General features: G+C 47.6%; 1 protein-coding gene across 4 annotated transcripts in view; it reads right to left on the reverse strand.

Moving 5' to 3' along the window:
• Positions 1-14824, reverse strand: part of PLEKHA2 (pleckstrin homology domain containing A2) — a 74610-nt gene that overhangs the window by 42272 nt on the left and 17514 nt on the right. For all 4 annotated transcript variants that reach the window (XM_032413365.1, XM_032413364.1, XM_032413366.1 and 1 more), the window contains one exon: positions 4086-4249. In XM_032413365.1, coding sequence (XP_032269256.1) covers positions 4086-4226 — 141 coding nt within the window. In that variant the 5' untranslated portion in view covers positions 4227-4249. The remainder of the gene's footprint in view (positions 1-4085; positions 4250-14824) is intronic.

Here is a 14824-nt window from a genome sequence, read left to right on the forward strand (position 1 = left end):
AGGAAAGGAAAGGAAAGGAAAGGAAAGGAAAGGAAAGGAAAGGAAAGAAAGAAAGAAAGAAAGAAAGAAAGGAAGAAAGAAAGAAAGAAAGAAAGAAAGAAAGAAAGAAAGAAAGAAAGAAAGAAAATGAACTTGGCACAAATCCTTGCCTTGGTGCCTGATTCCTGGCCTTGGGATCTTCTTCTGGAGCACCTGATCTTAAATCCCCTCTGACCAGGAAGCTCACCTTCCTCCTTGGTGCTGCCTCAGAGGCTTCCAAACGACTGCTATTGCCCTCACCCAGAAATACCCTCCTCTTCCCCTGCCGCTCTGCCTGGGACAGGGAGCATAACAATCAAAGGAGATATTGTAAGTGAAAATATACCTAAACTTTTACAATGCCCCACAAATGGAAATCACTTGTGGTAATGATCCATGTCACCCATCCCTCCTTCTCTGGATCTCCATGAGGGGGGCCCCTCTCTCCCTGCCACATTTCTCACCTACAGCGTAAGCTCCATGAAGGCACAGATTTGGTCTATCCACTGCTGGAGCCTCAGCATCTATACCGGTGTAGGGCACACAGGATGTATTTCTGCACTGAGCAAATACGCGTTAAGCAATGTTGCTAAACTCCAGGAGTTCACTCTTCTCAGCCCTTCAGGAATTGAGGGGCTAAAAGCCATGTTAAAAATCATCTAGAGTACCTACAGCCCAGAGAGGATAAATAACTTACCTAATGTACCAAATAACTTCGTGGCAGAGCCTTGATCTCTTATCTCCCAGACCTGAGAACTTTCCAGCTGAGACTCCAGCTTGAGGCCCTACATCTTCCTTAGATGCGCAGCCGCAGAGGAAAATGGCAGCCCCTTCTCCTTCAGCCAAACTACTGGCATCTGGCCGTTCAACTCAACAATGCGCTATCTTGTTATAAAGGTGCACTGAGATTTTTAGCACCGCAGTTGTGCGTGTTGTTTTCATCTCTCCAGCTAAACCTGAAGCTTCCTGGTGGCAAAGACTTCACTGAATTCACCTCCCACATGGTCCCCGGGACCGAGCACAGGGCTGAGCCCAGATATCGGGAGGAGGACGTGGACACAGGTGAAGAGCGCAGACGCTGGAGTCACACACAGACCTGGCGCCAACTCCAGCGCTATACCTGTGTGACCTTGAACAAAGGTGCCAAACTTCCTGCACCTTGCTGAGTACTTCCAGAGTGATAATAGCCCCCGAGTCCCGGGATCACTGGAAGCACTCCATGAGACGATGCACGTAAAGCATTCCGCACTCAGGAAGCATAACCAGCAGTTAAGAGTAATAGTAGTGGCAGCGGGAGTGGTAGTAAAACCAGGCTCCAGAAACACCAACTACCAAGTAGCTTCGACAGGCAAAGATCGGAGACGTGGGTTGAGAGAACCTCCCGCTCATGAATGCCTATTAACTAAGATACCGTATCAGGCAGCTCCTCCTCCCTATAAAAGTAAGATGATGGGGCGCCTGGGTGGCTCAGTCGTTAAGCGTCTGCCTTCGGCTCAGCTCATGATCCCAGGGTCATCGAGTCCCGCATCGGGCTCCCTGCTCGGCAGGAAGCCTGCTTCTCCCTCTCCCACTCCCCCTGCTTGTGTTCCCTCTCTCGCTGTGTCTCTCTCTGTCAAATAAATAAATAAAATCTAAATAAATAAATAAATAAAGGCAGGGGAACCAGAGCCCGACAGTGTCAGAGATTGCCAGCACCGGGATGCCAGCTCTGCCACTTTCTCATTGTGTAACTGTGGGCAAATTCTTCCCTCTCTGCCTTACCCACGTCACCTTTAGAATGAGGACAACCTACCAATCAGACTTGTCAGAATGAAATGAAAACCCATTGAAGTCTTTAGAACAGTGCTTGCCACATACTCATAAGTGTTCGCTGATACTATTTTACAACTTATAAAAATAGCCACTCTCAAATCTAGGATGGCTATTTGGCCACTAACACGACGAAGAGCTAAGCTAACGACAGGCGGAGTGAAACGTTCAGAACTACTTCCCTGCCACAGCAAGACTGGTTTTTTTCGGCACAGGCCAAGCCAGCTGAAATCTCTGCTTCCGGGGAAAATGTAAAGACTCTCCTGCAGTGGCCACGAGTTCCATTTGATAACTCAAACTCAAAGAAGACTCTAGCTCCAAGAGCCTCCTGAGAGCTGAGTCAGCAGGGAAGTGCAGGAGGCCCCCTAGGCAGGGTAGGACCTGCTGCAGAGGCTGACCCCAGAGTTCCCAGTGAGGCAGCCCATGGTGGAGCATTCGAGGTCAGTGCACGTTCTAGAACCAAAGAACAGTCAAATCAGTGGGCAGGACAGAGCAAGGGAAATCCCGACAACTGGCAACATTTGAAATCTGAGATGGTGACAATGTGGCCCTGGGTGATCTGTCACTGACAGCAAGATTCTCAGCCTGTGGTCCAGGATGTGAAGGAGGGACCAGCTCTCAGAGGAGGTGGCTGCCGACAGTTAGTCAGGATTCCCTAGGCAAGTGCATTTGGATTAAGAACAGTCCTAGCAGGAAGCATGGCAGTAAGCACATATGTCAAGACAAAAATACTTTCGAATTACCCTAGCTAATATGACAGATGAGTGGGAGAAAGTACACAAAGGGAGAAAAAGGGAAAGGGAATGATAAAACCCAGAGACCATGAGTCACTCGGGGCTCACCCCTGGCATGCCAGAAGCCGAGTCTACAGCAACAAAGACTTGATCCCAAGCTCCTTCAACAGTGCTACTTCCCTTCACAGTGGATCTGTTGACCCAGCTGTGGGCACCCGTACAGAGCAAAGGCAGGGAAAATGATAGAGTAGGGCCAGAAGGCAAACCCAAGACCCAAACATTATCAGAGGCAAGCATTGCAGGCTAAGCCAAGGACATAAGTGTCCATATGTGGGCTTCATCCTGCAAGCCCAGCACTTCAGATGAAAGTAATCAACAGAAGGGTTATCAGGGATGTGGGGTGACACATGGGGCACAATTCTACTTAGGGTTAAGTCTTTCCTGGAGAAGGTGACTAAGTGGCAGCTAACCTGAGTATATTTTCCTTATCTATAGCGTTTCCTCTCAGCCATCAAATCCAGAGGACAAATGCCAAAGGCCTCTAGAGGATTAGTCCCTGGATAATGACCTAGAGACTCACAGTGATCTTTTTCCACTGCACATCTTAAAGCACAAATCCATCCCCTAACACCCAGACTTTCCTCTTCCCAAGTCTCTCGACCAGAGCTAGATCTCAGCCCCCACCCCTCCTAGCCACAACATGGCTATGAGCTGTGAACTTGACATTCAGGGGTCATGCCAATCTTTGGGGCCTCGGTCCACCAAACTGCTCCAGGGCAGTGGGAAGGAAAGAGCCAGCAGCACTCACAGCACCAGAAAAAAAAGACTTGAGACTTTTTCCCATACCAGTGACAACTCCAGGGATTCCCAGGCTGAGCAACAGAAAGTAGGGGGTCTGACTGCCACAAAATGCTAGGCAAGTCACCTAATTCTGGCCGTGTCCTTGATGAAGTCAATTCCAATGTCTGAGACTCAGTTTCTCATCTGTAGCATGAAGAAGCAAAACTACGTGACCACCAAAGTCACCTCCAAACCAGGATTCTATGATCTATGACTCCCTGATGAACGAGACCGAAGTAGTCCAACATCTGTCCAGCTCAAGGAACCAGGCCACATTCTCTGCCAGGGAGGGGCCCCAGACTGGAAGAACAGGAGTGGTCACGAGGCCACAGCCATAACAAGGTTGGTGAAAGACAGCAAGCCATGCCCTGGAGCCCGGAACCAGCCGGGCCAGCCTCTCCTGGACTTCTGCGAGTGTTCAATTCCTGAGTGCAAGAAAAGATACCAGATCCCCAGGGGCAGGAGAGATGAGCTTCCTTTTCCTCAAGCTAACATCTGGGATGGTTCCCTGTGTGTATGTATGTGTTTGATGGGGGTTTTTTCCCCTCCTCACTGACTACCAGTTTGATGCTGCCCACAGGAGCTGAAGCCCTTGAGGCTAATCCCACTGGCATTCCTCCCAGGCCAGCCACCACACACCCCCCCCCCCCCCCGCCCCCGCCACCTTCCCATGCAGCCTCTCACCTGGGGGTTGTCCATGTACCAGAGAAGGCAGTTGGCCTGGGTGTCCAGAATAAAGTACCTCCGCAGAAACTTGCCGCTGTTCTCATTCTCCTCGATGTCCAGAAACCCACAGATTCGGTTCTGTCGATCCACATAAGGCATTCCTGGGCTCTGCTCACATCACCCTGCACGGCAGGAGGAAGGGAGGTGATGAGGAGGAAGGTGACTCTCATCCTGCCTCAGGACCTGTAAGAACTTCACTCTGGCTTGACTCACCTCTGTGAGAAGCTAGGCTCTCTCTCTCATCGGCCCTCCTTCCCCAGAGCACCAACTGTTCCACCCCAACCAGACCCTGGAAACCTCTCTCAATTCTGTTCCATACACAGCCAGCAAAATGCATGAGCAGGTACTCAACTAAGTGTCCTGCGGCGCTACCGTGTGCCGAGCAGAGCCTCGGGTAACTTTACATATAAAGAGGAAATAAGCCTGGATCAGGGGCCTGGGTTCTAATTCCAGTTTTAGCCTCTTAATAAGTGTGACTGTAAGCTACTTCATCTTCCCGCACTTCAGTTTCTGCACCTGTGAAACAGGGATAATAGTGGTACCTACACCTCCTAAGATTTTGGTGAGAATAAAGTGCCTGGCACACATTAAACATTTCATAAACACTAGGTGTTATTATTGCCCTTCACAAAAGCCTTGTAAAGTAAGCCATAACCCAATTTTATACATAAAGAAACTCAGAAAATATTTAAGCTTCAACTCAAATACTCGTATAAAACTTTGCCAGGAATTCAGTCATCAAGAGCAAACCCTCCAGCTCCATGAAGGAATTAAATCTGAGGGCCACATCCCTCAGCCCTAGCTTCACTTACTTCACTCTGCTGTTACCCAAAGGCCACTTATGACTGGAAGAACGAGGAATCAGAAGAAGGCCCCAACCAATGAACACCTTCACTGACTCCAAAAGGGTCTCTGATGATGAGAGACAAGCTTCACCTTCAAGCCAGCCTCCTTTCTCCACGTGATTTCCTTCTGACTCTCTGAAGAGCCAGACGAAGGGCAGGGGCTCTACTCTCCTCCCCAGGGAGGGTGAGCACCTTCCAGTAAGCAGTTACACCCAACCTGGATCACAGCACAGTGCACAGGTACAACAAGGGCCCACAAGGGTCAGAAAACACCACATGACATTCTGACTTTCAAGGACAGACAACACCCACCACTGGGCCCCGCTTGGCTTCAACAAGCAAAACTCACTGTGAGCCAAGCCCACCAAGGCCCTAAGCAAAGTGGGGAGCCGGCTGGCTTGACGCCATGCGTGCACCACAATGCTGGGTCAGCAAGTAAGCTACCAAGAGGCCACACCCAGAGTTGTCCAGGCCCAGGGCAGGCCAGTCCCACATTCCCACAAGATCAGGCTCACTTGAAGGGTGGCAACTGGTGGCATGGTCTGTTCTCTCCCACCCCCATAGGGGGCCTGCAGTGTGGAGAGGCGGACCCAAGAAAAAGTGCCCCCCCAACACTCATGTGAGTGCGTGTAAGCCCGCACACACACACACACACACACACACACACAGATACCAGGGAACAATAAATCCTTGATTGCAGGTTAAGATCAGGCCAGATTCCTGATGGGGACAGATGACAGTCAGAAGGGACATGGGTCAGGGGCCCACGGCTACTTGCTGGGTAATGGTGGGGGACAAAAGAATATAGCAGGCAGAGAAATGGGACAAAGGTGAAAAAGCACAGCTAAAAGGAAGGAAAGAAGTAAAAGAGAAGGCGAGAACAGGATAAAACCTGGGAAGATGGTGGGGAAGAAAGTAGCAATATGGAGGAAGTGGAGGACCACGGTGCCAAGGAGCATCTTGGCTGTCACAGGCCACACAGCCGGACCCCTGCTCTCCCGGTGCTTTCCCAGCGAACCTTCCATCCCAGCTGCTGTTCCATAGCCGGGCAAGCGTGAGGTCTGGAAAGGGGAAGGGTGGGCTGGAGCCAAGAGTCAGGAACAAGCACCAGGGGAGGAATTTCAAGTCTTCTAGCAGACACTGGGTCAAAGACGGGAAGGCAGGAGGCCTGGCTTTGGCTGGGAAGGAGCATACCCCTGAGAAAGGATGCAGCTTCCCCCCAGAGAATCAGGGGAAATCGGAGTCCCATGCAGAAAGGCTGGGATGTCCAATGCATCCCATGCACAGTCCCGTGCACAGCCGCCCAGTCGGGATGAGGGAGCTCACCCAATCCCCAAGAAAACCAGGCAAATTCCCTTGATGCCAGCCCAGCCACAGAGACAGAATTTCCAGAAGTTTCAGGACTGCTGCCACTCCTGGGACATCTCTAAGAGAAAGCATATAAACTGCAGGGTGGGTAACCAAGCCGACTGTCTTTAGACCCAGCTGGTAAGCATGGCATCCAGCTTACTGCTGGCTTTCAAATGTTCCCTTTTCAGCCTACAGGATTAATCAGTGCCAGTCTTTTTGTCAGGTCACAGGCTAGAGAAGGCGCTGTCTACAGTCCTCCAACAGGCTGCCTTTGTGGAGGGGGCTTCCCATCTCCATGGGAAAAAGGAAGGAGAATAAAAAGAATTCTGGTTACTTCTCCTGACTGTGGTTCTATCGCCAGAAAAAAAAGCTGCTCGGATGTCCTGGGAAGCAGCTGAGTCACGGAGCTCATCAAGAATGTGGGAGGCAGGGGAGAAGGACGGGCTGCAGGAGAACCAAGCATCACAGGGAAATGCTGTTACGCCTAGCCGGCCCACACAGAAGCAACATACTCAAAAGATGGTGCACCAAACACAAACCTGACGTCCTAACCCCCAATCCTCTGTCAGTTCATTCTGACCCCACTTTTCATCCCTTGTCAGAACAGAGGCTAAGGTTTGGTACAGGGAGCCTGCTTCTCCCGATCCCCCAACCCCCTCTCTCTGCTCTTCAACCTGCTGCCACCATCTTCCAAGGCCCCCTGGCTCCTCCTCTTTTTCCCAGAAAGGCCCCCCTAATCCACTGATCTCTGCCACCCCATGCCCAGCCCCAACAACTGGGCAGTGAGGGGAGAAAGGGAAGTGCTAGTGAGTCATAAGGGAAGAGAAACACCTTGATGCACACATACATACTGTCACCCCAAATTCCCCTAAGACCCAGGCAAAGCTTTGTACCATTCTTTCTACATCCCTCCACTTATATAGTTTTAGCCTGTTTTCTGACTCTTTAAAATCACTTGTTATCTTAAATTTCATTTTAATCCAAGTTTCCCACTGTAAAACTATTGAGCGGAGGGTGACGTAGGTGCTCTATCCCAGGACTTGCCCCCAACCCATGTCCTAAGCCCCATACCCTGACAATGACTCTCTCCCCATCCCCTAGGACAACATGGCGAGTGTTCTCACTGGGGTGCATCAGATACCCCTCTCCCAGGTGAGCCCCTTCACCTCTGCTCTAAGAGAATAATGAAACCTCCTAGCAAGTAGCTGCAGAGTCTTCACAACACATTGGTGACAAAGAACACAGAAGATTTGTGCAGGAGAGGACCTTGGTCCAACCCTAACCCAACTCAGTACCCACTTTCCAAAGTTTGCCAGACCTCTCTAGAATTTTCCATTTTTTGTGCAGCAATCACAGTGTAAGAATGCTGGAATTTTTTAAAAATTCACTCTAGCCAATCATTTTCATTTTTGCATGCTTTTTCATGCCCCTCTCCGCTTAATTGGCCTTTTTAAATTTTTAAATTATATCATAAACATGTTCCATGTTGCTACATAGTCTTTATAATCATTGCTTTTAATGGTTGCATAACATTACTGACTGCATTTACTATAATTTACTTAACCATTTCTCTATGATTAGACAGATTATATTCAACTTTTCACTATTATAAATAATGTTATGAAAATTCTTATTTTCATGCTTTGTTTCTTCTTTCACATGGAAACAGCATACACAAATTCCAAGCAATAATATGACTAGATCATAGGTAATGATCTTTTATAATTCTTGAGACCTATTACAAAACTGCTTGCTAAAAGCATTGTCTGTGTACTTTGCAGTCAGCAATATATTGTTACCATCTCTATAATCTTGTATACATTGAATGTTCTCATTTCCAACTGTTGCTAGTTTTAAATATATAATGATGCTTAGTGAGGCTGAACGTTTTTTCACGTTTGCTTCCTGCTTCATCTTCCTTCCTGGATCTTGTAAAATGCAATTCAAATTACGTGCACATACAGTAATGCGTTCGTTCTCTCTCTCTCTCTCTCTCTCACACACACACACATGCTCATCAAACCAAACCAAAACATGGCCTCACATAATCTAAATAACTGAGGAATGTATTTTAATGAAGAGTAAAATAGAAAAGAGCAAAGTTTTTTTTTTTAAGATTTTATTTATTTACTTGACAGAGAGAGACACAGCGAGAGAGGGAACACAAGCAGGGGGAGGGGGAGAGGGAGAAGCAGGCCTCCCACGGAGCAGGGAGCCCGATGTGGGGCTCGATCCCAGGACCCTGGGATCATGACCCAAGCCGAAGGCAGACACCCAATGACTGAGCCACCCAGGTGCCCCAGAAAAGAGGAAAGCTTTATATGAGTCAAATTTCTTCAGTGTATAGGTTCCTAAGTATGTACTGTGCTTGAAAATATGTTAAATATTTAATTTATGGTAAAAAGGGAGACTTTGATCAAAAAGTGAGTTTGCACTGAGTTACCGACTGATCAGCAGCAGAAAATGGGTTAAATGTCAATTAAATGAAGATTCCCAGCCAATATTTGCCAGTTGACCAGATGAAGCTCATGAGAAGAGTTAAGGGCTTCCCACCTTAGAATGAGGTGAAAGGCACTGGGAGACATCTGTCCAAAATACCTACTTGACTACCATTTCAGTGTCTTAGGTTCCATTATTGGAGAAGATTTAAGCCAAGAAAAAAAATAATAAAACTGTCCCCTAGGAACTGAGGCAATTGACAACTTCATCAGGCTGATTAATACAAAAGAGACAGCTGGGACCAAAACCCAAAGGAAAAAAGAACATGCACCAATGGGAGACAGAGGCACTAGAGGGTCAAGAATATAAAGAGAAGATTGTTGCTTGAAACAAATATCTACTTGAAAAGATGTCTTAGGATTCTTATACACCCAGGACAGGAGCATGAACCTTTGTGGAAAGCAATTTGGCAATAGGTAACAAGAGAGCTAAAAATGTTCATACCCTTTGACCCAGTAATTCTACTTCTAGGATTCCATCCAAGTAAATAAACTAAGATGCAAATAAAGATTAAAATTTTTAAAAAGGCAACTCCATTAGAATTCATAATAACAAGTTGGAAATGTCCTGAATGTCTCAATGATTAGGAGATAATTAAATAAATTACGGGACATTTACATAAGGAAATATTACACAATCATTAAAAAACCATGTTTTCGGGGCGCCTGGGTGGCTCAGTCGTTAGGCGTCTGCCTTCAGCTCAGGTCATGATCCCAGAGTCCTGGGATCGAGCCCCGCATCGGGCTCCCTGCTCTGTGGGAAGCCTGCCTCTCCCTCTCCCGCTCCCCCTGCTTGTGTTCCCTCTCTCACTGTGTCTCTCTCTGTCAAAAAATAAATAAAAAATCTTTAAAAAGTAAAATAAAATAAAAAACTATGTTTTCAGAGAATTTTAAATGAATTAGGGAGAAACTCATATCATAAGTTTTTTAAAGATACAATATGACTTACAATATGATCTCAATCCCCTAAATATTATTTTTGTATTTCTATATTTGGATAGAAAAAGACTGACATATAGACACCAAAATATTGACTATGGGTTATGGGTGAATTTTATTTACTTCTGTATATTTTCCAAATTTTCCAAATGTTCTACAGGGAATGTGTGTTCTTTTATTCAGCAGGTGGGGAAAGCTATTTAACTGCACACACACCCTGACCCCAGTGTATAAATTTTGAAGCTGAGAATAAATTTGTCAAGTCTCCAGAGTCCACAAACAAGCAAAACCTTGCCTCAATTATAGCTCTCCTGGGACTATTTGGTGTTTCAGAGTCTTTTTTTTTTTTTTAAGTAAGCTCTACGTCCAACATGGGGCTTGAACTCACAACCCCGACATCAAGAGTTGCATGCTCCACCGACCGAGCCAGCCAGGTGCCCCAAAGTCTTAAACCTAAAAAGACACCATCCCACCCATCACAAATGCCCAAGAGCCAGGTACCTACCCAGAGGGCTTTGGCACTCTCCAATCTGGTTGAGTCTGGGTTTCTTATTTCTTATTGCAACATCCTCTTAGACAGGCTCATTCTTTCCCCTGCAGGGGTGCTTCCTTACTCTCTAGTCTTCATAAGAGGAGCCCCTGTCCTTGAGGCCAACTCAATATTCACACCCATGTCTATCACTATATTCCTCTATTGCTATAGCACCTAAGCCACACCATGCCCGGTGCTCTGGGAAAATGAAGCAGGAACCCTGACCAAGACCCCCAGTGGAATTTTCCTTCTTGAAACTTTGGAGACGGGGCTGGCATTTTTTAAATAAATGGCTGAATAGATGAATGAAGAGATGGATAAATAGATTTTTTTCTTAAAGAAAAGCTTTAGAGTTATTACATCATTAAAGCTATAGTCTGCTCTATTGGATGTCTTTTTTTTTTTTTTTAAGGTTTCATTTTTAAAGTCATCTTTACACCCAACGTGGGGGTCAAACTCACAGCCTCGAGATCAAAAGTCACACACTCCACCGAATGAACCAGCCAGGCACCCCTTGGATATCTTATTTTTAAGATCGCTAGTGTAGTTTGGAGATAAAGGAAAAAACAGAGTGAAATAAGGGAGATTCATCTGCTTGACCATTTGACACTTTTGAGGTAAATAAAAAGGGAAGTGATAACAGAGATAAAGCCTTAAATGGTATTGGCCCCATTATGAAACCATCCACTGTAGCCTCTGATGGTTCAAGTATGAAAAAAACATTAATTCATTTTTAACATTTGGAGATTTTTCTTTCATGTGACTTTGCATTGGCAGGACAGGGAATTTCAGGGATTTTGCCCCAGAAAAAGTCAGGAACATGTTTCTCGACATGTGGTGGGATGTGTAGTAACCCATCTCCTGTCCTGTTACCCTGCTAGGGTGGAAGCTGGAGAGAGCAGGGTCCTTGGTGAGTGAGAGGGATCCCAACAGGAAACTGCTAAACTTTGACAGGAGAAAGTTTATCGGGAAATGACATCAGAGGTCTCAGAGGGCTGTAATACAGCGGACAGGAACCGGGGTGTGGAGCTACTGCTAGAATATGCACGGGCCATGTGAGCCGACTTCACCTATGTTCAAATCTGCAGCATACGTAAGTGTGTAGTGTGGAGTTTCAACCATGCCAACGGCCCAGTAAAAACCACAAGACCCAGGCATAGCTATTTCAAAACACATCCTTGGGAATGGACCGAAGATTATAACTTAGAAAGTGCAGGAGCGTCTATCTCCTCCTGTTAAACTATCACTGCATTTTGAAAGTGTCATAAGAACACATTCCAAGTAGTCTTAAGGCAGGAGAATAATGTGAGAGAGAACTTGTTCCCAGCAGAAGTGCAGAGTTAGGAATGCAAACATCTACAGCAACGGGGAAGTTAAGAAAAGGTGCCCCCGTGCCACAGAACAGCCCAAACCCCACCGGACTCTAGAACTTGGAGGGGAGGGCAAAAGACACTCAAGAAGGAATTTTTAAGGGGACACATTTCAGGAAACGGGCTGGAGAAACTGAACACTGATCCACCGCAATAAAGATGCCAAAAGCAACAAAAATATTTTAAACAGTCATGACCTCTCTTAACAGAGGCTTCATCTATGGTCACAGAAAATGTGGTAGTTGGAGTCAGTAGGAGACAAAGGCCTTCCCATGGCTCAAGGCTCCACCAGAGATCACAAGCACAGGTGAGCAGCCTCACCTGGTTTATCAGTTAGCCTATAAACACTGAGATCTCCAACTTTCAGAATTGTGGCAGTCCCCCCAGTTGGGAGACACAATGAATTCAGTTTCACTGCAGGGCTCCCAAGCAGGAATCCAGAGCAATAATCTTCATTTAAAACTTGACCCACTGAATCATGGGCTGCAGAAAACTGAAAAGATAACATCATGGTTTCTCTTATCTACTTTTGCAAAGTGCTGGGGGAAACTGTAAGTGGCCTAAGTGTGTCTGTCTAAGGAGGAGGCCCATGGGGGAGAGGGAGGGGAGGGGCTGGGTGTGGCAAAGAGGATGTGCAGGTGACAGCGACCAGCGTGAGTGCATTTGTTGAAACTCTTGCAAGAAGAGGACCATAGAAAGGGCGTGCTGATTTCAGTTACCCACCGATGTGGGAGAGTGAAGTGAGAGAGCACGTGTTTTAGAGCCAGACTCCACCGAACTCTTCTGGGCGTTTCCTCATTTGCAAAATGGAGAGAATCACTTTACCTACTTCAAAGGGGGCTGCAAGGATGAAATGAAACAGTGTGTGAAAAGTGCTTAACAGGAGCTCTGGTGAAGAGGAAGCACGGGGTAAACGTTGTTTCGACGTGTGCGCGCGCGCACTCGTGTGAAGCACCTAGCAAGTCGTCTGTGAGTATCCTTACCACCGCAAAGCTGCTTACTGCGGGGCAGGCAGCTGCACGGCCGTCTCTACCCCTCCAGTAGCAATGAGCACATGTCAAAAAGCAAAGGCTGGGAGGCTGGGATCCCTCACAAGGAAAGGCATAAACTTCCCTTACTCTTCCCTCTACTCCAAGAACCATCATATTTTACATCTCTGAAATTCTCCAGGAGATTTAAAAAAAAAAATCCAAGAGATCCCCGGACTCCATGTTGGCCGGGCTATCCTGAAAGTGAACAGAAGCCAGGCACGCAGGTCAGGCTGCAGGGGAGGGAGTCCGGGACTGCCTCCGGCTCTGCCCACGGGAGCGTCCCCACGCGGGAGAGCCCCTTTGCAAGTGGCTGGCCAACTGGAAGTCCTAGCTGATGGCACAGCGAATCCCGGCCTTTGCGCTTTAACTATAGTGCTTCTCAAGAGTGTTAAGGACAAGCGGACCTAGCGTCCCACCCTCTTTATCTCAGCCGCCAGCCTCTGAGGGCAGAAAGGCACCCCACAGGCCCAAAGCTGAGAGCCTTTGGCCCCGCACTGGGCAGTGTCAGGAGCTCCGGCCTCAGCAGCGCTGCGACCTCCACGGTGAAAGAGTTCAATTCAGCTTTCAGTCCTCTGCGGAAAGGAGATAAATTATAAAGCCTAAAAGGTTGGATGGGCTTAAAAGCAGGGGCCAGGGGATGGGAAAGCAGAGCAACCCAAGATTCGGAACAAAGGTCAATGGAGTCTTCCAGTTATAGTCCCACTGCACCAACCACAGGCCTCCTAAGAACAGGAAGGAAGGGACCCCATCCCTCCCACCTCTCAGCCGCCCTATCTCCCCACCCTGTCCAATTCCCTGGCTCAGTGATGGGCTTATACTGGGCAGGGCTAGAATTCTTCTCTCCCCATAGGCTGTCACACTATAATATTTGCTCTGCTTCCTTCCTTTCCAAAGCCTAACAGATTAGATTGCAGGAGTCCTATCCAGCTCACTAAGACAGATGGAAAACTGAAAGTAAGGCAACCCAAACTGCTCAGGGTAGAAAGACAGAGGAGGTGGGGCAGTCCAATGTGCCAGCACCCAGACCCTCTTTTCCAAGCCCTCTGTCCACCTGCCTCATGAAGAAGACGGGAAATCAGGGAAGTGCCACTTGATGCACACCATGAAGACCGTGCTCCTGCTGTTTGGGGCTTCGTAGCATTCCAGCACTTTGAGGAAACACCCAGCAAGCAAGCAGGAGAGCTGGTTGTTCGGGAGGATTTGACTGATAGAGCTAATGCTTCTGCCTTCCCGCTTTTGCAGAATTTCTCCATAGGTAGACACCAACCAAAACCTGCATGTCTTCAGGGTTTATTTCAACCTTAGTAAAATACAGATCCCAATACGGTTCAGCTCACCAGGATGACAAGATGGGGCATGCAGGCCCTACTTCATTTTACAGAAGAGAGAAGAAAGCACCAACAAGAGGGAAAAGAAGGGCTTGCAAACTCTCTACCCAGGAGCAGGTGGTTTGCAAATCAGTACCTAGGTGATCACCCTCACCTGTGAGGTGAGCAAGGCTCCCATCATCAACTAGCTGAAATACCACCAGGGGCGCCACAGACACTTTGTAGAAAGTGGGGCTTACAAAAAAAGGCTTACCAAAAAGGTCTAAAGGCAACATCCAGAGGAAATTCTCATGCACCAGCGCAGTGAACCAATTTCTACAGGCTTGGGGTACTGCCCCACTGCTCTTTTCCCTTCCATCGGGACAGGTGCAAACAATTCATGTACCTGCAGCCATTCATTCATCCATTCATTCATTCAACAAACACCTGCCTAGCACCTAGGAGACGTCCTACATCACGCTGGCCATAGGGTCTAGACTACAAGGTAGACTTTTGCTATGGCAAAAGTCATTGCGTTCCGGCGCACACATGGAGAAGACAAATACCTGAAAGGATGATGCTTTCCAAAAAGCTTCCCCTGGTTTCTCAAAGCACGCCGGATCTCTATTTTAGCTGTCCACTTTGTGTTGGAGGCACTCGTGGACCGCCTGTGACTGCCATCGGACTCCCTGAAGACAGAGGCTGGCCTTCCTTGGACACTGCCTTTCACATCCTTGTTATCCATTACATGTCAACTGAATGCAACCGTGGAACAGAAAACAAGCCCTTCTATTCTTTCCAGACCTTTGGTTTCACTGTTTCTGA

The sequence above is a fragment of the Phoca vitulina genome, unplaced genomic scaffold, assembly GCF_004348235.1.
Source record: "Phoca vitulina isolate PV1807 unplaced genomic scaffold, GSC_HSeal_1.0 scaffold15, whole genome shotgun sequence".
Lineage (NCBI taxonomy): Eukaryota > Metazoa > Chordata > Mammalia > Carnivora > Phocidae > Phoca > Phoca vitulina.